The sequence below is a fragment of the Heterocephalus glaber genome, unplaced genomic scaffold (genome assembly GCF_053883595.1).
Source record: "Heterocephalus glaber isolate CG9 unplaced genomic scaffold, H.glaber_assembly_v1.0 deba00000122, whole genome shotgun sequence".
In the NCBI taxonomy this organism is placed as follows: domain Eukaryota; kingdom Metazoa; phylum Chordata; class Mammalia; order Rodentia; family Bathyergidae; genus Heterocephalus; species Heterocephalus glaber.
In genome coordinates, this window is record NW_028258138.1 from 82,495,699 (window position 1) to 82,514,777 (window position 19,079).

The 19,079-nt window shown below is 44.3% G+C and overlaps 1 protein-coding gene across 4 annotated transcripts in view; it reads left to right on the plus strand.

Moving 5' to 3' along the window:
• The window catches only part of Myo5a (myosin VA), a 166,059-nt gene that overhangs the window by 52,512 nt on the left and 94,468 nt on the right, over positions 1 to 19,079 (plus strand). For all 4 annotated transcript variants that reach the window (XM_021261008.2, XM_004835382.4, XM_021261038.2 and 1 more), the window contains exons 3-6: positions 2,107 to 2,278; positions 5,443 to 5,587; positions 11,887 to 12,043; positions 16,952 to 17,095. In XM_021261008.2, coding sequence (XP_021116667.1) covers positions 2,107 to 2,278; positions 5,443 to 5,587; positions 11,887 to 12,043; positions 16,952 to 17,095 — 618 coding nt within the window. The remainder of the gene's footprint in view (positions 1 to 2,106; positions 2,279 to 5,442; positions 5,588 to 11,886; positions 12,044 to 16,951; positions 17,096 to 19,079) is intronic.

The window sequence follows — 19,079 nt, forward strand, 5'->3', positions numbered from 1 at the left end:
GAAGTAAAATGCCACATGCACTTAAAAAGCAGATCTGTAGGACGGGAGACAGCAAGAAGAATAAACATTACAAGACCTCCCAATTACCCACGGTCACTTTCCTTGTAGGAACCAAAGTCTCACAGGGTCCTAGAATAAGATAGAGAAAAACATGGTCTTTGCACTATTAGAAGAGTACATTTATTTGATAATGTCCAGTGGTTACAGAGAAACAGGTTATGTCAATTTGAACTCTAATTCCAAAAAGGAAATTTTCCTAAAGATTTTTTATTTATTTGTTTTGTTTTTTTGAGATAGGGTCTTGCTGTGTAACCCTCGAACTCATAGTCATCTTCCTGCCTCAGTGTCCCGGTGCTAGGATTACAGGCATGTCCCAATACGTCTGGGTAAGGTTTTAAAACAGGTTGGATGCTCAGTTGAGGCATTGCTGGAATCTAAAGATCTTATGGACAGTCCTAACATTAGTGTTTTCTCTACTATCTCAGTTCCAGCTCCTTCCCCCACGGACACCGTAAGAACCCTGTCCTCTAGTGAAGACAGAGTTCTGGGTTGCTCTGCCACCCGGAGTCATCTGGGCTGATACCATCTGGCCTGTAGCGGTGAAGCCAGGGCATTTCTCTCGTCCAGTTCTAATTGTATTTCTGCGCGATTGGGAAAAACACCGCAGGCAGGCAGGCCAGGAGAGTGGGGGGGAGCACTGTCTGGAGACGGCGTATTGACGGCCACACAGGCCCAGCCAGCCCTCGGGGAGGGCCTCACACCCGTAAGCAGGCGAGAAAAGAGCGTCCTGCTTTCCTTAGTGTAATCCTCGAGTGCTGACCTGAGTCCCTCATCTTTGTCTGTATCGGTGGTGGTGAGCCCGTGGCACACGTGCTCTAGGCAGCTCCTCGTTATTATGGAAAGCTCTGAACGATTTTCCATCGCTGTTATTTACCTTCAGTAGTAATAGAACTGGCTTTTCACAAACTAACTTGTCCCTCTCTACCATCACATTGCACTTTATGGTGGCACACACCTGTATTCCCAGCACTCAGAGGCTGAGGCAGGAGAATCATGAGTTTGAGGCCAGCCTGGGCTACACAGTGAGTTCAAGATGGTCCTAGACTATATAGCAAAACCATTTTTCAAAAAAAAAAAAAAAACCCATAACTAAATACACAAATATTTTATTTTATTTTTTTCATTTGGCCTGTGCCATTTGCCCATACTACATAGTTGGGTGACAATTTCCGTGGTTGACTGTCATAAAGCTGTGTTCCTGTGATTTTAGTTGCATGGTATATCTTAATGTTTGGGGCCAGGCACCTCATTAAATTTAATTAGAGATATGAAATGTCTTTCCAAAGTAAGTTTACACTCACGCCTGTATGTGCATATGCATGCATGCACACAAAGCTTTGTGTGTAGTGTTGGGATGGTTGGGCCCCTAGGTTCAGAAGTTTCTAAGGATTTAGCCACATGCCACGCATTGGCTCTTTCAACTTTTACCACACCTTTGTGGGCCATTTCTTTTATGCCATTTATAAATGAAGTATGTAGTTTAAGGAACACGTATGAGGCCGTGTAAAGAGTAAATATCAGTCTTAGGGTTTGAACTCAGATCAGTCTGACCCTGATGTCAAGCTCTCTCTTTCTTTTGGCAGTGCCGGGATTGAATCTAGGGTCTTCACTCTGAACTACATCCCAGCCCTTTCTATTTTTTATTTTGAGAGAGGGTCTTGCTAAGTCACTAAGTTGTTCAGACTGGGCTGGAATTTACAATCCTCCCAGAATACGGGATTACAGGATGGGCCACCTCACTCGGTTGGAGTCTAGCTCTTGATTGCTCACCTTGCCTGTCACTTCTCATGGGTAAAGAAGGGGGAAAGAAAGCTCATATAAACAATTGAAGGGCAGGCTCCGGCCTCTCCAGCTGTGTCAGTGCAGTTACTGTGTGCAGTGAAGCAGGAAGGTCCCCATTTCCACCAGTGCCTGGGACGCCAGAAGACAGCGGGAAGTCAGTAGAGCTGCAGCTGAGCAGCAGAGCAGGAATAGTAAATAAGCAGAGTGTAGGTGCGTCTGTCCCGCGGGCGCTGTAACTGCTGTGCATGCCGCCTTGTGTTTCAGGACCTGGAGTACCGACTGGATCCAAAGACCAAGGAGCTACCTCACCTGCGCAACCCCGACATCCTGGTCGGTGAGAATGACCTCACGGCCCTCAGCTATCTCCATGAGCCCGCTGTGCTCCATAACCTCAGAGTCCGCTTCATCGACTCCAAACTTATCTACACGTACTGTGGTGAGTGTGCTCGGCCTTTGCCATGGTGGGGAGCCCTGCCTCAGCGGATGCGGGCCTGGAGACGGGGCTGGGGAAAGCAGGCTGCGACTGGGTTTGCTCTTACACTTGAAAATCACTTCAGAGTCATCCGAAAGCTCTGTGAATTTACATCATCTTTCACAGAATAAAAGGAATTGGGCCTGTCTTTGGATTTCCGCCAGAAGTGTATGTCAGTCAAGGTCAGACTCACCAGTTATTTTTATCTTCGAAACACTGCATGAAGAGTAGATGCTCAAGGATTGACCTTTGGCGCGAGCTCCTGGGACTTAGTGTCCCTTCTCAGCGCCTTAGGATGCAGGGCTGATGGGCACGTGATTGTCTCCTTGCCCCTGCCGCTGCCCCGAGGGCTGCAGCACTCGCCAGGCTCGGCCTGTGCCTGTGCCTGTGCCTCTGCGTGCGCTGGGGCTCCTCTCCCTGTCTCTGCTTCTCTCTGTTTCGTTCTTCTCTTTTTTTGGTACTGGGGATCAAACTCAGGACCTTGCACTTGCGAGGCAAGTGGCGGTACCACTGAGCTACATCCCTGGCCCACGTTCTTATTCTTTATGTCCTCCTCATCTGAGGCTCTTTTCCTCCTGACATCTTACCTTTCTTTGGCTAGTCACACTCTCCTCACTAGTTTGTTGTTGTTGTTGTTGTTTTTGTTTTTGGTACCAGGGATCGAACTCGGAACCTTGTGCTTGAGAGGCAGGCAGCGGAGCCACTGAGCTAAATCCCTGGCCCTAGTCACACTCTCCTCTGCAGCTTAGACCTGGGTTTCTGTCCACTTCCACCTGCGTTTGTTTGCTTGTTGTACCCGTCAGTGCTGCTCATTCCTTCATTCTGTCCTATTTTGGGTGGGAGCAACCTCCTTTTCTTCCCAAAAGAATGTACATCCTTTATGTTAACTTTTCTTTTTCATTATTAAATGAATATTTCTTTTCTCAGTTTTCATTTTTCTTCAGGTAAGCAGGTCAGGCCTTCCTGTAATCCTAGAATTCTGGGAGGCTGAGGCAGGAGGATCGCAAATTAGAGCATAGCCTCGGCATCTTAGTGATTTAGTGAGACCCTATCTCAAAGTAAAAATAAAAAATGTCTGAGAATGTAGCTCAGTGCAGAGGTCCTTGGTTTAGTCCTTCGTACCACCTGAAGAAAGGAAAAAAAGAACATTTTTTGCCATTTTTTTTCGTATACTTTGGACTGAACCCAGGACCTTGTGCATGTTAAGCACATGCTCTGCCTCTAAGCTGTTTTCTCAGCCCCAAATTTTTTGCGTGTTACATCTCAGTGACGCCTTCCCTTGACACCCTATCTAAATCATAAGCCTCCTCTTCCTCACAACTATCTTCCTTTTCTGCTTTTTCTGTTTCCCTGCTGTTGTCTGACCTGTAAGATATGTGTATGTGTATACAAGGGGTGATCAAAATAGACAGTGAATGTTTAAATTAAAGATATATTACAGTAAAAGACACATTGCCATGAATCTCCTTCAGAATGTTTCCCCTTCAAGCACACTCATCCCATGGTTCTGGCCACTTTCTGCAGCAGCTCTGGAGTCCTCTTCCCTGAGGGTCTTTACACATTGTGATCAGAAATATAATGAATGTGCTGCTGAGTGCCGTCCAACAGAAGGGCAAGCTCCTAAAACACAGGAGCGTCCTTACCCACCTTATCCACCAGATCTGGCACTGTGTGACCTTCGGCTCTTCCCCCAAGTCACAGTGACCCTGAAAGGGAAGGGCTCAGGACATCAAGGCAGCTACAACAGCACAACTGGAGACCCTCACGAAAGAGGACTCCAAAGCTGCTGCAGAAAGTGGCCAGAACCACGGGACAAGTATGTTCAGAGTGAGGGGAGAGTTTTGATGGGGATCAACAGCAATATGACGTTTACTGAAATAATTTCTCTTCATTTAAATCTTCACAGTTTTTCATCACACCTTGCATTCTGCTTACTTACGTTATTGCTTGAATTTCCCACTAGAATGTAAGCTCCATACGAGTAAAGACTTGTCTTTTTTTTCTGTTACAAAGCCATCACTTAAAAAGACTTGAAATGTAGTTGGAGCTGAAAAGTATTTGTTGAATGGATGACTTTATTAAAGTAATATATACACCTACTGTAAAACTTTAAGGAAATACAGAAAAGGATTAAAAAGAAAAATTACATGTAAATTGCTACCAAAAATGACCATATTATGTTAACATGTCCTTTCTTTTTGTATGTATTAGACACTATGGGCAAATAGAAGAATGGAATCAGTTTGCATATGGTTTTTAAAATTTTTTTGAGATGAGATCTTGCTGACTTGCCTAGGCTGCCTCAAAAGTGTGATCCTCCTGCTCCAGAGTACCTGCAGTTATGGGTGTGTGCCCCCACACCCTGCTCATATGTGGTTCCAGGTCACATGTTCCTTTACTACCCTTGGAAATGTGTTTTGGCAACATACTAGTCTGTCATGTGGATGTAACAAAAATGTATTCAACTGCTCTCCTTTTATTATATACTTTGTTTCCATTTTCACTCTTATGAGTATCACCACTGTGGTAAACATCTTTGTAAAAAATAACCCTTTCATGAATTGTGATTATTTCATTTGAATAAATTTCTAGAATTGGAATTTTTAGATTGAATATTATGAAAATATTTAAAATTCTTGCAGCAGTGTTACACACACACACACACACACACACACACACACACATATATATATATATATTTCTTTTTTTTTTTAGCACTGTCATATTTTAAGCCCTGTCCAGTTTTGTGTGTGTGTTTGTTTGGTTTGATTTGAGACAGGGTCTCACTATGTAGTTCAGGCTAATCTTGACCTTATTATGTAGCTTAGGCTGGCCTTGAGTTTGTGGCAATCCTCCTGGCTCAGCCTCCTGAGTGCTGGGATTACGAGTGTGCACCACACCTCTGGGCCTTGTCCAGTTTTTAAATGGTGTCTCAGTCAGAACTATGTATAATGAGTTCAGAGAAGCAAAAGCTGTGGTATATATTGATGTGTGACAATTTATTAGTTTAATATCAGCCGAATTGAAACGAAGTTTTGTATAAACTGTGAGCCTCGGTTTACCAACTTTGATATGCTCATTGGATCTCCTTGACTTTTTTTTCCTTTTTGTTATCCCTCCACCCCCAGGTATAGTCCTGGTAGCTATAAATCCCTATGAGCAGCTGCCTATTTATGGAGAAGATATCATCAACGCGTACAGTGGGCAGAACATGGGGGACATGGACCCACACATCTTCGCAGTGGCAGAGGAGGCCTACAAGCAGATGGCCAGGTTGGTTGATGCTTGTGTTGTTGCTTTGTCTCCCATGAAAGGTGATGATTTCTTCTCTGCTGAGCCATGGATATTTTAAAGTATAGGGTAACATGTAAGCTTTACTAAACAGTTAGTCTCAGATGGCCTGGATTGTTATTACTATTAAGAGAAGCTTGCATTTATAAAAGGACGCTTAGTTTTTAAAAACTGGCTTTGGCATCTCATCATGACCCTCAGACTAGACAAGGCCAGATGTTATATTTTGTAGATGGGAGGGTGACAGCACAACTAAAGGGCCTTTGAGCTGGAAAACAAGTATCTGTGTTGTAGGGAGTGAAGGCCAAGGAGATGTGAATCCTGGTGGTGCTGTTACCTGACAGGGCATTGGGGGTGCTGGGCAGCCCTGAGACAGGTCGGCATTAACATGGGCCTGCGTTGGAGGGTGGACAATCAGAGGAAGTAAGCATTCTCGACTAGATTGTCCTCTTAGCAGTGAGTGCAGAGAAGAATGACATACAGAGCAGAACTTGGCATATTATAAATGTGATATGGGAAACCTTCTAGCAGTTTATGATATGGAGAGAAAACTAATACTGCGGAGGTTTTCACTTTCTCTTCTGCAGCCAGGGAGAGTATACATGACTGGACCAGCATTTGAGAGGGGTTTAGAATTATTTCAATGAAAGAGCCCATAGGAGTCATATCCTCTTTTAATATTAATGCATACTGATTATCTGGAGTAATGGGTGTAGCATTATGCCCTTTGTATGTGTGTGGAGGGTGGGTGCTGGGGATTGAACCCAGGGCCTTTGCATTGAGCTACATCCCAGACCTTTTTATCTCTTATTTTGGGACAGGGCCTTGCCAAATTGCCTAGTCTGGGCTCAAATGCAGTTTTTACACATGAAGGCATGGCTTGTGGTCCATCGGTGGTGTCAGGTTTACCCTCAGATTTACCTTGCTTTCCTGTCATTCCTACCCCTCCACCCCAGCCAGTTATCTCTTATGCCTCAGTCACTCAATATGATTTCTTTTCTTTGAGACAGGGTCTCACTATGTAGCCCAGGCTGGCTTCGAACTCATAGTGATCCTCCCGCCTCAGCCTCCCAAGTGGTGAGATGATAGGCATGTGCCACCACACCTGGCTTCAATGTAATTTCCCAGCTGAAGTTTGTCTTTTACCTTTGTTTCTTTTCCAGGCAGTTTTGAAGTATGCTTCACTCAGTTACAGCATTATTTTTGCCATTTATGTGTATAAATCTGTCTCCATAAAGTTTGCTATAACACCTCCTCAGACCGTGTCAGCTTAGGCTTATAGCCAGGAACCAGTGCTGGCTGCAGGATCATTTCTCACTATACCATATGTGCATCCTGGTGTCCCACGTTACCCCCGTCCTAGAGCCACTTGCATCTTCGGGAGATGCAAGTCACCATTCGTTCAGTTGCAGTTCCTTCAGCAGACGCAAATGCCGGGTACAGTCCTGGACACAGGGGCAGCAGAAAACGTTAGACAAAATAGGCAGAAATTCCCACCCCACAGAGGAAAGTGTGGTAAAGAGTAAAAATAAATAAAATACATGACTTGTACCTGTCTATGAGTGCGCTCTGTAGTGGACAGTGCTGCATGCTTAATACAGCTGGAATATGGAATATGGAGTGGTGTATGAGGTGTATGGAGGTGTAGGATTGTCATCTCATGACTTGTAAGACTGAGGCAGGAGGATTGCAAATTCAAGGCCAGCCTGGGCAATTTAGCATGACCTTGTCTCAAAATAAAATGTACTATAATCGCAGTACTCTGGGAGCTGAGGCAGGAAGATTGAAAGTTTGAGCCCAGCATGGGCAACTTAGCAAGACCCTGTCTCAGAATTTAGAAAAAGAAAAAGTTCTAGGGATGTAGCTCAGTGCAGAGATGTAGGTTCAGTCCCCAGTACTGTTCCCCATAGAGAGGTAGACGGAGAGATAGAGATGGCTGGCTGGCTGCTGTGAAGCAACACTCGATTTTGCTTAGCATGTGTAAGGCCCTGGTTTCAATCCCCAGTACAGGAAAAAACCCCTACAGATTATGAATAAGTAACAGTATGGTGACAGTATCATGTTTCCTGATTTTAATCATTATGGATATGTAACAGGATATCTGTATTCATAGGAAGTACAGTTGGAAAGATGTAGAAGTTAAGTTTGTAGCCTACACCCAAACATTTCAGAAAATATTGGAATCAGAATTTAATAAAGCAAGTGGGCAGTTGATGAATCTGACTTTAACATGTACAGGAATTTATTTTGCTATTTTTGTAATTTTCTGTAACTTTGAAATCATATCAAAAGTAAATTTCTAGAAATCAAAATGATAAGAACAGTCTGAGTCAGAGGTAGAAGACAGGAGGCTGGTCAGGAGGTTATTGAAATGACCCAAGCAGGAAGTGGTAATCAGTTGAGCACACATAGTGGAGATGGTGAGGAGGTGGCTTCTGGGTCCACTTTAAAGATAACTGGCAAGGGTCTGCTCTGTGGGTCCGAGAGATGGGATCGAGGTTGACTGCATGGTATACTCTGGCTCCAAAGGCCAGGCCTTCCCTGTGACGGGGGTTGCAGCAAGAGCCGTGTCCAGGGAGCAGGCGGGCTGTGGGGTGGGTCCAGCTTGGACCTTGAGGGTTGCAGTGGTGCTGTAGACATAGCTCGGCAGAGCAGAGCCGACCCTAGTGTTCTCAGGCAGCATCAGTAGCCGTCCCCAGGGTCCTTGGCGCGTGCCCTTTCTAAGTGTGCTCCTTAGAAAGCAACTCCCACAGGAGCCTCTGACCCTGGTAGCCTTGCTGGCCTCCCCAGAAGAGCGCTGCTTTTCTTCTGTTCTGTGTCGCGTTCTTGCCAGTCTTTTCTCGTGCTGGAACTGACCGTTCTCTAATACCTAAGCTTCGGTGTTGCAACATCGATTTTTACGTTTGCTGTGCGCCTTGCTAAAGTACAGAGGCACCCGGGCTCTAAGAAAGACAAATTGACTGTCTGGAAGATAGGAATAATGTTCAGTATGACCTTGAAAAACTAGAATTACATTTTTTGAAAGGATAAATCTCAAGAGGAAAATCTAGAAAATAGAACTCTTGATGAACTGTATAGATGCAGAGAAAGATTTATCAGCAGTCCCAGTCTTCTTTAATCTCCATGAAGTGGTTAGCTGCTTGTTCCGTGTTTGTTGAATGAATGAGTGAAGTTCACACAGTTCCCAGTAGAGTCCTGGAAGCACTGACAGACAAGCCAGGCAGCTCACCCCTCTTCCGAAGCACCCATTGCCTGGGGCAACCGGGGCCACAGCCAAGGCCCCCGAAAGGACTGCCTGTCCAGAAGGCACCCAGCCTTAGTGCCGGCACCCTGAGCAGGGGTGAAGAGCCGCACTCCTTAATTCAGTTGTGCTCTTAAGAAGGCTCTTGTAAGGGCAGGAGCACCCAAGGGACTACTCAGGGAGCAGTTCCTCCACTCACTGACACATTGGGACCTCGGCCAGTTACTTCTTAGGGGTACGAGACAGCCTGGGACCTGCCTCTCAGAGGGCGGCAGAGGGTGGGCTGTGGTGTTTACCTTGGGCCGGTAGCGAGCGTGTCCTGATATTTCGTGTTCTCACGCTTCTCCTGCTCTTTCCTGTCCCTTGCTCATGTGTCCCCCTTCTCCTTTCCGTGTCTTTGCTTGGCTCCCCCACTCCACCTGTCCTACGTGTCTTCCTTTTTGTGTTTCTTCCTGTGGCTACGTAAACTGAAATACATTTTAAAGATTTCATTGTACTGATTTTATAAAGATTTCTGTTTCCCCCTCTTAAATTAAAAGCAAACACGGGGGCTGAGGATGTCAGTCAGTGGGCAAGCACTTGCCAGGCCATGGGTTCGAACCCCAGCACACCCCTCCAAAAAAGCAAACAATGGATTATTTTACATTTTTCTCTTTGTAGCCCTTTCTTTATTGGTTTTGACTATCTTTTTATTTGGGGCCCCCTCGAGGAAGAATATTGACTGTCTCAGTGGTAGCATTCAAGCCCACTGAGTATATGTGGCCTGTCCAGTCCCATGTGCAAGTAAACATGTGAACGTCAACCCTGTGTCAATTTGACTTCTGGATCATAGTATTTTAGCGTTTGAGGGACCTGAGACTCCATTTCATCTTTTTTTTTTTTTTTTTTTGACATTTCATCTTAAAGTTGAGAAAACTGTGAGCCAGGAGGTCAGGCCTGTTCTGGCCCACAGCGTGGGGGCTTCGGTCCATCCATCAGTGGGTTGTTTCTGCTGTGCTAAGGTAGCAGGTCCCAGCAGGAGCAGGAAGCAGGAGAAGCTGCTCACCGTGACAGCCAGTGCACGGGGAGAGGAAGGCGCTCACCAGGGACCCGCTTCCTTCCCGGCCTTGCCTCCCAGGGTCCCCTGCCATCCAGCAGCGCCCCAGGCTGGAGACCACTCACCACCTCATAGCAGGCTGGAGTCTGGACTCCGAGTCTTTGGGAATGAAGAGCGCTGCTCACCTGTGGTTGGAATGCACTCCTAAGCCTGGGAGAAGGGAGGCCTCTCTGGCCAGAGCACCAGGGAAACAAGAAACAGTAACGTGGCTTAAAATCTCCTGGCTGTGGACCCTGGAAAAGCAGACCCATCTCTGCCTCTGCTTCACACTGGGATGTGCATGCCTGGGTGTGCAGTTTGCTGTGCTTTTTGGAGCAAGCGGTGGCTCTGTTGCCTCTCATGCTCTTCCCCATGTCATAGGGAAAGGATCTTAGATACCATTTTTAGGGTTTTTTGGGCACATTTTGTCATGAAGACTTGAAAGAGCTTCTTGAAAGCCATCCAGATGAGAATAGCAGTTTTCCTTGGGGTTTTGTTTTCTCCAGGTTTTGTTTGCTGTGGGGAGGGGTGTTGGGAGAAGTTTGTCACTTCAGCTGTCACGTAGGGTGCACTGACAGAACCCATCATGAGGAATTAGGCAAAATGCATTTCTCTGAGCATCTATTTTTACAAAGTTTTTATTGGTATATATTTGCAGTACATAGTGCTTCTGTTCCTTGTGGGGCATTGGTACATGTACATAGCACATCTTAATTCTGTTCACTTCCCTGCCCTTCCCTCTTCTGAACATGTGAGGGAGAGGAATCCAGACTGCTGATACTGACCCTTGGCTAACATATTGAAAAAGATAAATTATGAGGACTTTTTTTTTCATTAAGTTTATTGGTTCATTTTAGGTATACAATACAGTTACCTTCATCGTTGGGATCTTGTAGCTTTACATGAGTATCTTGGTTCTTATTTTTCCCCCCTTCCTCTGCCCTCCCTTCACCCCCTCCACCCTTCCCTCTTTACAGAGACTTTGTTTCCGTTTTTTTCCTTTTCTCATACTTATTCCTTTCCTTTCTTTCCTTTCCCCTTCCCCTCCCACTTCCCCTACTCCTTTAGACCTTTCCTTCCTATTTCACATTATCAATTATACATTTTGATCCTTATTCACACTTTACTTTTTCATGCCAGAGAAACTATTTGGTATTCACACACGTGTGTCCTATTTATTTCAGTTACGAGTGTGGCCTCAGTGTGCATCCACTTAGCTATCAATGTCTCTAGCTTCTGTGAGGACATTTTTAAGGGACATGGGCACCAAAGTGAGACCTGCTTTATTGGAGCAATTGATTTACAACCAGCCACGAATGAACAGAGGCGATAAGTACAGCGGTGCCACAGTTCACGAGCTTAGTTCTTTCCACGATTGTGGTCGCAGAATTTGTTGCATGATTCTGGTTGCACCTGAAGTGCAGCGCAGTGTGTACTGTATGTCCACGTCAGCCTACAAATCAGAAAAGAGATGAGATGGTCAGAGTGAGGTCAGGGAGCTCCACGAACAGGATGACACATACAAGCTTGGCCCTTCAGAATGAGCTGTTTCTTCTCCTCCGTCTCGCCCCCTTCCCTCCTTTTTTCACTCTCCCTCTGCACTGGGGTCAAACCTAAGCCTGGTACATGCTGAGCAAGCTGTCTACCATTGAGCTACACCCCCAGCCCTTTTATTATTTTTAATTTTGAAATAGGGTCTCACTGAGTCAGTGAGTTTCCTAGGCTGGGCTCAAACTTGTTTTCCTCCTGTCTCAGGCTCCAAGAGAGCTGGGATTACAGGAGTGCACCTCCGTCTAGTTTGTAAGTGATTGTTCTCACTAGGGAATCTTCTTATGCTTCCATCCCTACCGTTGCATGTGTAAGCCAGCAGGAGCTGGCCGTGCCTCTCAGCGAGCATGGGGAGCAAACACTGCTGATTGGAGTCAGAAGTGTGCAGTGTGGCAGTGACTTGTCTTTGTTTTGCAGGGATGAACGGAATCAGTCCATCATCGTCAGTGGCGAATCTGGGGCAGGAAAAACAGTCTCAGCCAAGTATGCCATGCGATACTTCGCCACCGTGAGCGGCTCTGCCAGTGAGGCCAATGTTGAAGAAAAGGTCCTGGCCTCCAATCCCATCATGGAGGTAAGATAGCGCCATGCCCAGGTCTCACTCTGCTCTTCGCTGAGAAGTGTGCGCAGAGCACTGACTGAGCACATGTCGGAAAGCCTGGGATCTCCCAGCCACAGAGATTAGGAAAACACTTTTCTACATGTCAGGAAGATAGCTGGGAAGAGTGGAAACTGCCTATGGGAGACACTGTCCTGCGTTTCCAGTCTTCCAGTTGAGCTGTTTGCCTATAGGTGCAGGCAGCAGCACTTCATTTACCAGTTTCTTTCCCTTAGTCAATTTGAGTATTTTTAAAATTTGAAGCTAGAAGACTATTTAGTATGATTTTTGAAACGTTAAAGTTTTCCTGGGGCCGGGGATTCAGCTCAGTGGTGCCCGCGCCTGCCTCGCAAGCGCAAGGTCCCGAGTTTGATTTCCTGTAGGGAATTGCACTTGCGAGGCAGGTGATGACACCACTGAGCTAAATCCTCGGCCCTGAAACATTAAGGTTTTGTGAGAAAATAAGTTTCATTAAGAGGAGAGAAATTAGTTTGGACATGCTTAAGCAACGCTTTCTTTTTATATCTAGTTATCTTAGATGAAATTAGCTTACTAAACATTTAATATATGCATTCTGTGACCCTTGCTTTTCTAACCACTTTATTTTTTTGCTCTGCCTTAAAAGAAAAAAATCTGGAAGCGTCTCACCTAAATCAGAAAGAAGATGTGCCATTTTAATTTGAGTGCATGAAAAATTTAATAGAAAGTCACATTCTCTATATTCTTGTTAAAAACTCAGTGTTCTGTGTTACTAATATGCTCTAAGAAAATGCTTAAAAAACCCAAGTGGGCATTTCTTTATTCCTATCTTTTTCCTCTGTCAAGCTTATATATCACCTAAGCACAGAAGCAGTTAAGCTGGCCTGGCACACCCGAGGTGCGGTGGTTTTGCAGTAATCTGTTCACAGAGGTAATTGTGCCTGGCTTGCAGTGCTGTGTGTGACACCCGGGTGCTGTGACCTGCCGTCCACAGAGTGCCCTCCAGAGCCTCAGGCTTCCTGCTGGGACGGAAGGATAGGCACGCTGGGCTCCAAGGCTGGGCACACTGTGGACAGAAGACGGGACGTTTTCTGACAGTGGGTGGGCAGGAAGAAACTGCCATCTGTGCCACAAGACAGAAGAGGGATTTTGAAGCAAGTTAAGATTTTGAAAGAATTTAGCTGTGGATATAGTGGTGAATACCGCTGTGCTAAGACTGGGAAGATACAATTTTTTGCCAGTTTTTTTTTGGATCAGAAAACAACAGAGCTTTGCTTCCTACCATTGTTTTTACTGGCTTTGTCACAACAACAAATTCCAGGAATTTGACAACAAATCAGGCTATTCCAGTCATCTTTTTTGGCAGTACTGGGAATTGTTCCCCTTGAGCAACATCTCCAGCCCTTTCTTTTATTTTTTCTTTTGAGACAGAGTCTTGCTAAGTTGACTTACTAAATTGCCCAGAGGGGGCTCAAATTTGCAATCCTCCTGCCTCAGCCTCTCAGGATGCTGAGATTATGTGCTTGCACCATAGTCTACTCTTTTTTTTTTTTTTAACCTGCTTTTGTATTTGTTTTGTTTTGTTTTTGGTGGTACTGGAGATTCACACTGCACTACAGCCCCAGCCCTTTTCATCTTATTTTCCATTTATTTTTGGTACCAGGGATCGAACTCAGGACCTTGTGCTTTTGAGGCAGGCATGGTGCCACTGAGCTAAATCCCCGGCCCCCATGGTCTGCTGTTAATGTTAGACTACCCTAAAGTCTTGACTGTGATAACATCAGGGAATCCCATGTCTTCTAGGCTACCCTTATAAAACTAGGACTTGAAGTTGTCTTGAGGATAACTTAAGTAGAGAATGAACTTGCCAGAATATGTCAAAAGACAAATGAACCATTTTATGACAGTTTGCTGGGCCTAGTGGTGCATGCTCACAGTCCCAGCTGCTCCAGAGCAGGGGCAGGAAAATTTAGAGCTGGAGGCCAACCTGGCACAGAAATATTAAGGAATAGCTCCGTGCTCTCTGGGTTCAGTCCCCAGTGCTGCAAAACAAACAGCTGCAGTGGTTTCCTGCAATATAGGTCAGAGTTTGTTAGTGGGACAAGATGAAAAATTTGGAGTGGATACAGATACTGCTTTTTTTTTGTTGTGGTACTACGGACGAACCCTTACACATTCTAGGCAAACACTACCACTGAGCTCTATCCCCAGCCCTTTTATTTTATTTTGAGATAGAATCTAAGTTGTCCAGGCTCACCTCAAACTTGTGATCCTCCTGTGTCAGCCTCTTGAGTAGTAGGATTACAGGTTTGGGCTACTGCACCTAATTCAGATATTACTTTTTATTTTATTTGTTTATTTATTTATGGTACTGGGGATCAAACTCGGCACCTTGCACTTATGAGGCAGGTGATGGAAACACTGAGTTAAATCCCTGGCCCCAGATACTTGTTTTTTTGGTACCGGATATCAAACTCGGGACCTTGTTCTTACGAGGCAGGTGACAGAACCACTGAGCTAAATCCCCAGCCCCAGATAATACTTTTTATAGGCAGTTATAAAAAATTTGTCATGTTTGGGCCTGGGAATTAGCTCAGTGGCACTGTGCCTGCCTCGCAAGGGCAAGGTCCTGAGTCAATCCCCAGTACAGGAAAAAAAAGGAAAGAAAGAAAAAAGAATTTATCATGTTTGCCTGGACAAACAGAAAAGATAAAGGGGATCCATAATGGTTACTTATTTCTCTTTATATTCTTACTTAGTCTATCTGTGGGAATTTGGATTAAGAAAATGTTGCTAGAGTTAGAAGAACTAATTTTTTTGTTGTTGTTATTTTTGGTACTGGGGATCGAACTGAGGACCTTGCGCTTTCAAAGCAGATGGTGGAACCACTGAGTAAAATCCGCGGCCCTAGAGAACTAATTTTCTTTTTATTTTTTTCTTTTTTTTGTACCTGGCATCAAACTCGGGTCCTTGCACTTGCAAGGCAAGCAGTGGAACCATTGAGCTAAATCCCCGGCCCGGAGAACTAATTTTCAGAAGGGCTTTCTCAGACTGAGAGACAGAAATGGAATATGGGGCTAAGGAATGTTATCAAAGGATTTATAGTTGCTAGACGAAAAATAGATAAAATATTGAGGCTATAGTTAGAAAATGTGTAAGTTTAAATCATCTTTAAGGCTATGTCTCTATATCAGAGCTTTTTGCTGTGATACTGAGAGAAGAATGTAAGCCAGGTGAGGGGAGAGCCAGGGAGCGCTCTGGGAGGCTGAGCCAGGGGGGGTCCCAAGTTGGAGCTCAGCCTGGGGAGCTCAGTGACTTTTAGGACCTGTCCCAAAGTAAAGATAAAGAAGGGCTAGGACATAGCTCAGTGTGAAGGCCCTGGGTTCCACTCCACAGTACCACAAAATAAATAAGAAAGGAATGTCCAGGTCCCCAGCGGACTGAGGAAACTCCTTGGGTAATGTGCACCGCACACAGCTAATGCAGGGGCCCCCTGGCTGGAGGGATCTGCACCCTCCTTTTAGGAGTGAGCTCCTCACCCTCAGCGTGGGCTCCTTGGCAGAATGTGAGCGATGCTGCTCTTTCTCTATTTTATCATGTTTTCTTTATCTCTGGCAGTTTTTCATTTAAGATGGGGACAGGGAGGACTCTTGGGGCACATTGGATGTTAATAGTTCTTTTTTATCTTCAGCAACCACAACTGAAGATTTCATTTCCATTTTCTAAAGAAAAGTAACTCATGTGGCATTTCACTAAAATCAGTGGTACAGTAAGATCAACATTTCCCCCTTAGCAATCTCTTGCTGATTGAAGTAAAAATAACATTAGGGAGACTGCTGTAAATACAGCACTCTATATGGCAGAGAGCACGTAGAGGATGGACAGCAGATCCTGTCTCTGCTGAGAACCTTCTTTCCACACCAGGCTCAGGCCTGGAATCACATTTTTTGGTTTTTTTTGTTTTTTTGGTACCAGAGATCAAACTCGGGACCTTGCGCTTGCAAGGCAGGCGGTGAAACCACTCGGTGAATCCCTGGTCCCGTTTTCTTCTTTTAATGCTATACTACTACTTTCACCTCTTCTCCCTGGTGTGGTTTTGACGTACTAACCCCAGCACAGGCTTTGTTCTAGTGAAAGATGTCGATCTTTTGTGAAATTAGCTTATTAAACATTTAATATAAGTCATTATATGACTCTCTGCTTTTCTAACTACATGATTTTTTTTCTCTGACTTAAAAATATTAGAAGCATGTCATCTAAGTCAGAAAGAAGACAGGCCATTTCAGTTTTATGGTACATTCTCTAGCAGATATTTTGCAGGTTAGATACAATCATCAACCAAATTTTACTCCCTCTGGCTTCTAAAATGGCATTTAAATGGGCGGATAGTACTAATACTCTGCCAGTAAGCATCCAGCGAGACCTTTGTTGGTAGAAGATGTTAGAAACGCTGGTTTCTGAAAAGACCCTAAATAGCATGGCAGTGTTTTCAGGAAAACACTTAACCATCTTAACCATCTCATTTGTTTCTCAACCATCTCATTAATTACATAAAACATTTTCCAAGAAATAAAAATCTTGATGCGTGCTTTGGCAGCTCCCGACTCCATCCATTCTTTCTTTCCTGGCCCGGAGGAGTGTTTTGAGGGTATCCAAATGGTGTATGAAACTTCCTGACTGCTAGGACCAGGCTTGCTGTTCCTGAAATAGCAAGAACAACAACATGGATGAGAGGCACTCGTGCGCATCCGTGTCATTGTGCAGTGGGCAGGGCCAAAGCTGGCTGTTCCTTAGAGAATTGCTGTAAAGAGTCACGGCCCATTCTGTCCTTTCTCTTTCTGAACAAACCTAGTGTCTTGTCGTGAACTGCACTTCTAAAATCTTACTTTCTCCCTTGATTCTTAGTCAATTGGAAATGCTAAAACAACCAGGAATGATAATAGCAGCCGTTTTGGGAAATATATTGAGATTGGTTTTGATAAGAGATACCAAATCATTGGTGCCAACATGAGGACCTACCTTTTGGAGAAGTCTCGAGTGGTGTTCCAGGTAAGCTGGGCATGTACATGTGTACTTTTACTTGTGTCAGGTCATCATGTAATGGCAGAGCACTTGCTTGCTGGTACAGCACCCATTTTATTCCTAGATTATCATTATTGTTATGGTGCTGAGACTTGAACCCTGGGCCTTCACTCTGATCTACATACCAAGTCCTTTTTATTTCTTATTTTGAGACAGGGCCTAGTTAAATCGTTGGGTACCCATAGGTGGGCTCAAACTTGTGATCCTCTTACCTAGAGTGCTGGGATTACAGCTGTGCACCACCATCCCCTGCTCAACCTTTCTATTTTTTTTTTTGTGGGTTTTTTTCGCAGTTAGTTTATTGGTACATTTTAGGTATACAATACAGTTACATTCTTCATTGGGATCTTGTACCTGTACGTGATGTATCTTGGTTCTTATATTTTCCCCATTCCCCTGCCCTCCCTTCACCCTCTTCACCCTTCCCTATTTACAAAGACTTTTTTCCTTTTTTCATATTTTTTTCTTTTCTCTTCTTTCCTTTCCCCTTCCCCTCCCACATCCCCTATTCCTTTAAACATTTTCTTCCTATTTCACAATATCAATTATATATTTTGATTCTTATTTACACTTTTGGTTTTTCACACCAGAGAAACTATTGGGTATTTACACCTGTGTCCTGTTTATTTCACTTAAGAGTATGGCCTCAATGTGCATCCACTTAGCTATAAATGTCTCTAGTTTCTCATTCTTTATGGCTGAGTAGTACTCCATTTTGTAAAAAACCCCACATCTTCTTTATCCAGTTTCCAGTTGATGGGCACTTGGGCTGTTTCCAAGCTTTAGCTGTTACAAACTGTGCCGCTATAAACATAGGTGCACATATATAGCTGTGGTATGATTGTTTTAATTCTTTGGGGAAGATACCCAGCGGGGGAATGGCTGGGTCAAATGGGACCTCTAGTCCTAGCACTTTGAGGTATCTCCATACTCACTTCCACAGTGGTTGCACCAGTCTACACTCCCACCAACAATGGAGAAGGGTTCCTTTCTCCCCACACCCCCACCAGCATTTGTTATTTGTTGATTTCTTGATAGCAGCCATTCTTTCTGGGGTGAGGTGGAATCTCAGTGTTGTTTTCATCTGCATCTCTCGAATGACCAGTGATATTGAACATTTTTTCATATATTTATTTGGTGCTTTTAATTCTTTGTCTGAGAAATGTCTGTTCATTTCAGATGCCCATTTTTGAATTGGGTCTTTGTATTTTGGGGGTCTGATTTTTTTCAGTTCTTTATATATTCTAGATAGTAGACCTTTGTCTGTGGAACAGCTGGTAAAAATTTTTTCCCACATTGTAGGTTGTCTCTTAGCTCTGTTGGTGGTTTCTCTTGCTGTGCAGAAGCTTTTTAATAGGATGAGATCCCAGTTGTTGATTCTTTGTGCTAGCTCCCGTGCTACTGAGAATTTTTTCATAAAGTTCTTTCCTATGCCAATGTCTTCAAGAGTTGTACCTAATATGTCTTCCAGCAAGTTTAGTGTTTCTGTTTTAATATTTAGATCTTTAATCCACTTCTATTTTAGTTTAGTGCCTGGTGAAAGATAGGGGTCTAGTTTTAATCTTTGGCAGACTGAAATCCAGTTTTTCCAACACCATTTATTAAAGAGGCTATCTTTCCTCCAGTGAGAATGGTTGGCTCCTTTGTCAAAGATGAAGTGGCTGAGTATGTCTGGAGTTGTTTCTGCATCATCTAATCTATTCCACTGATCTTCGGGTCTGTTTCTTTGCCAGTACCATGCTGTTTTTATCACAGTGGCTTTGTAGTGTAGTTTCAAGTTGGAGATTATGATACCCCCTGCCATATCTCTGTTGCCTAGAATTGCTTTTGCTATTCTAGGTCTCTTCTGGTTCCAGATGAACTTTTGAATTGTTTTCTCTAGTTCTGTGAAATATGCTGCTGGGATTTCAATCGGAATTGCATTGAATCTGTATAGCAGTTTTAGAAGTAT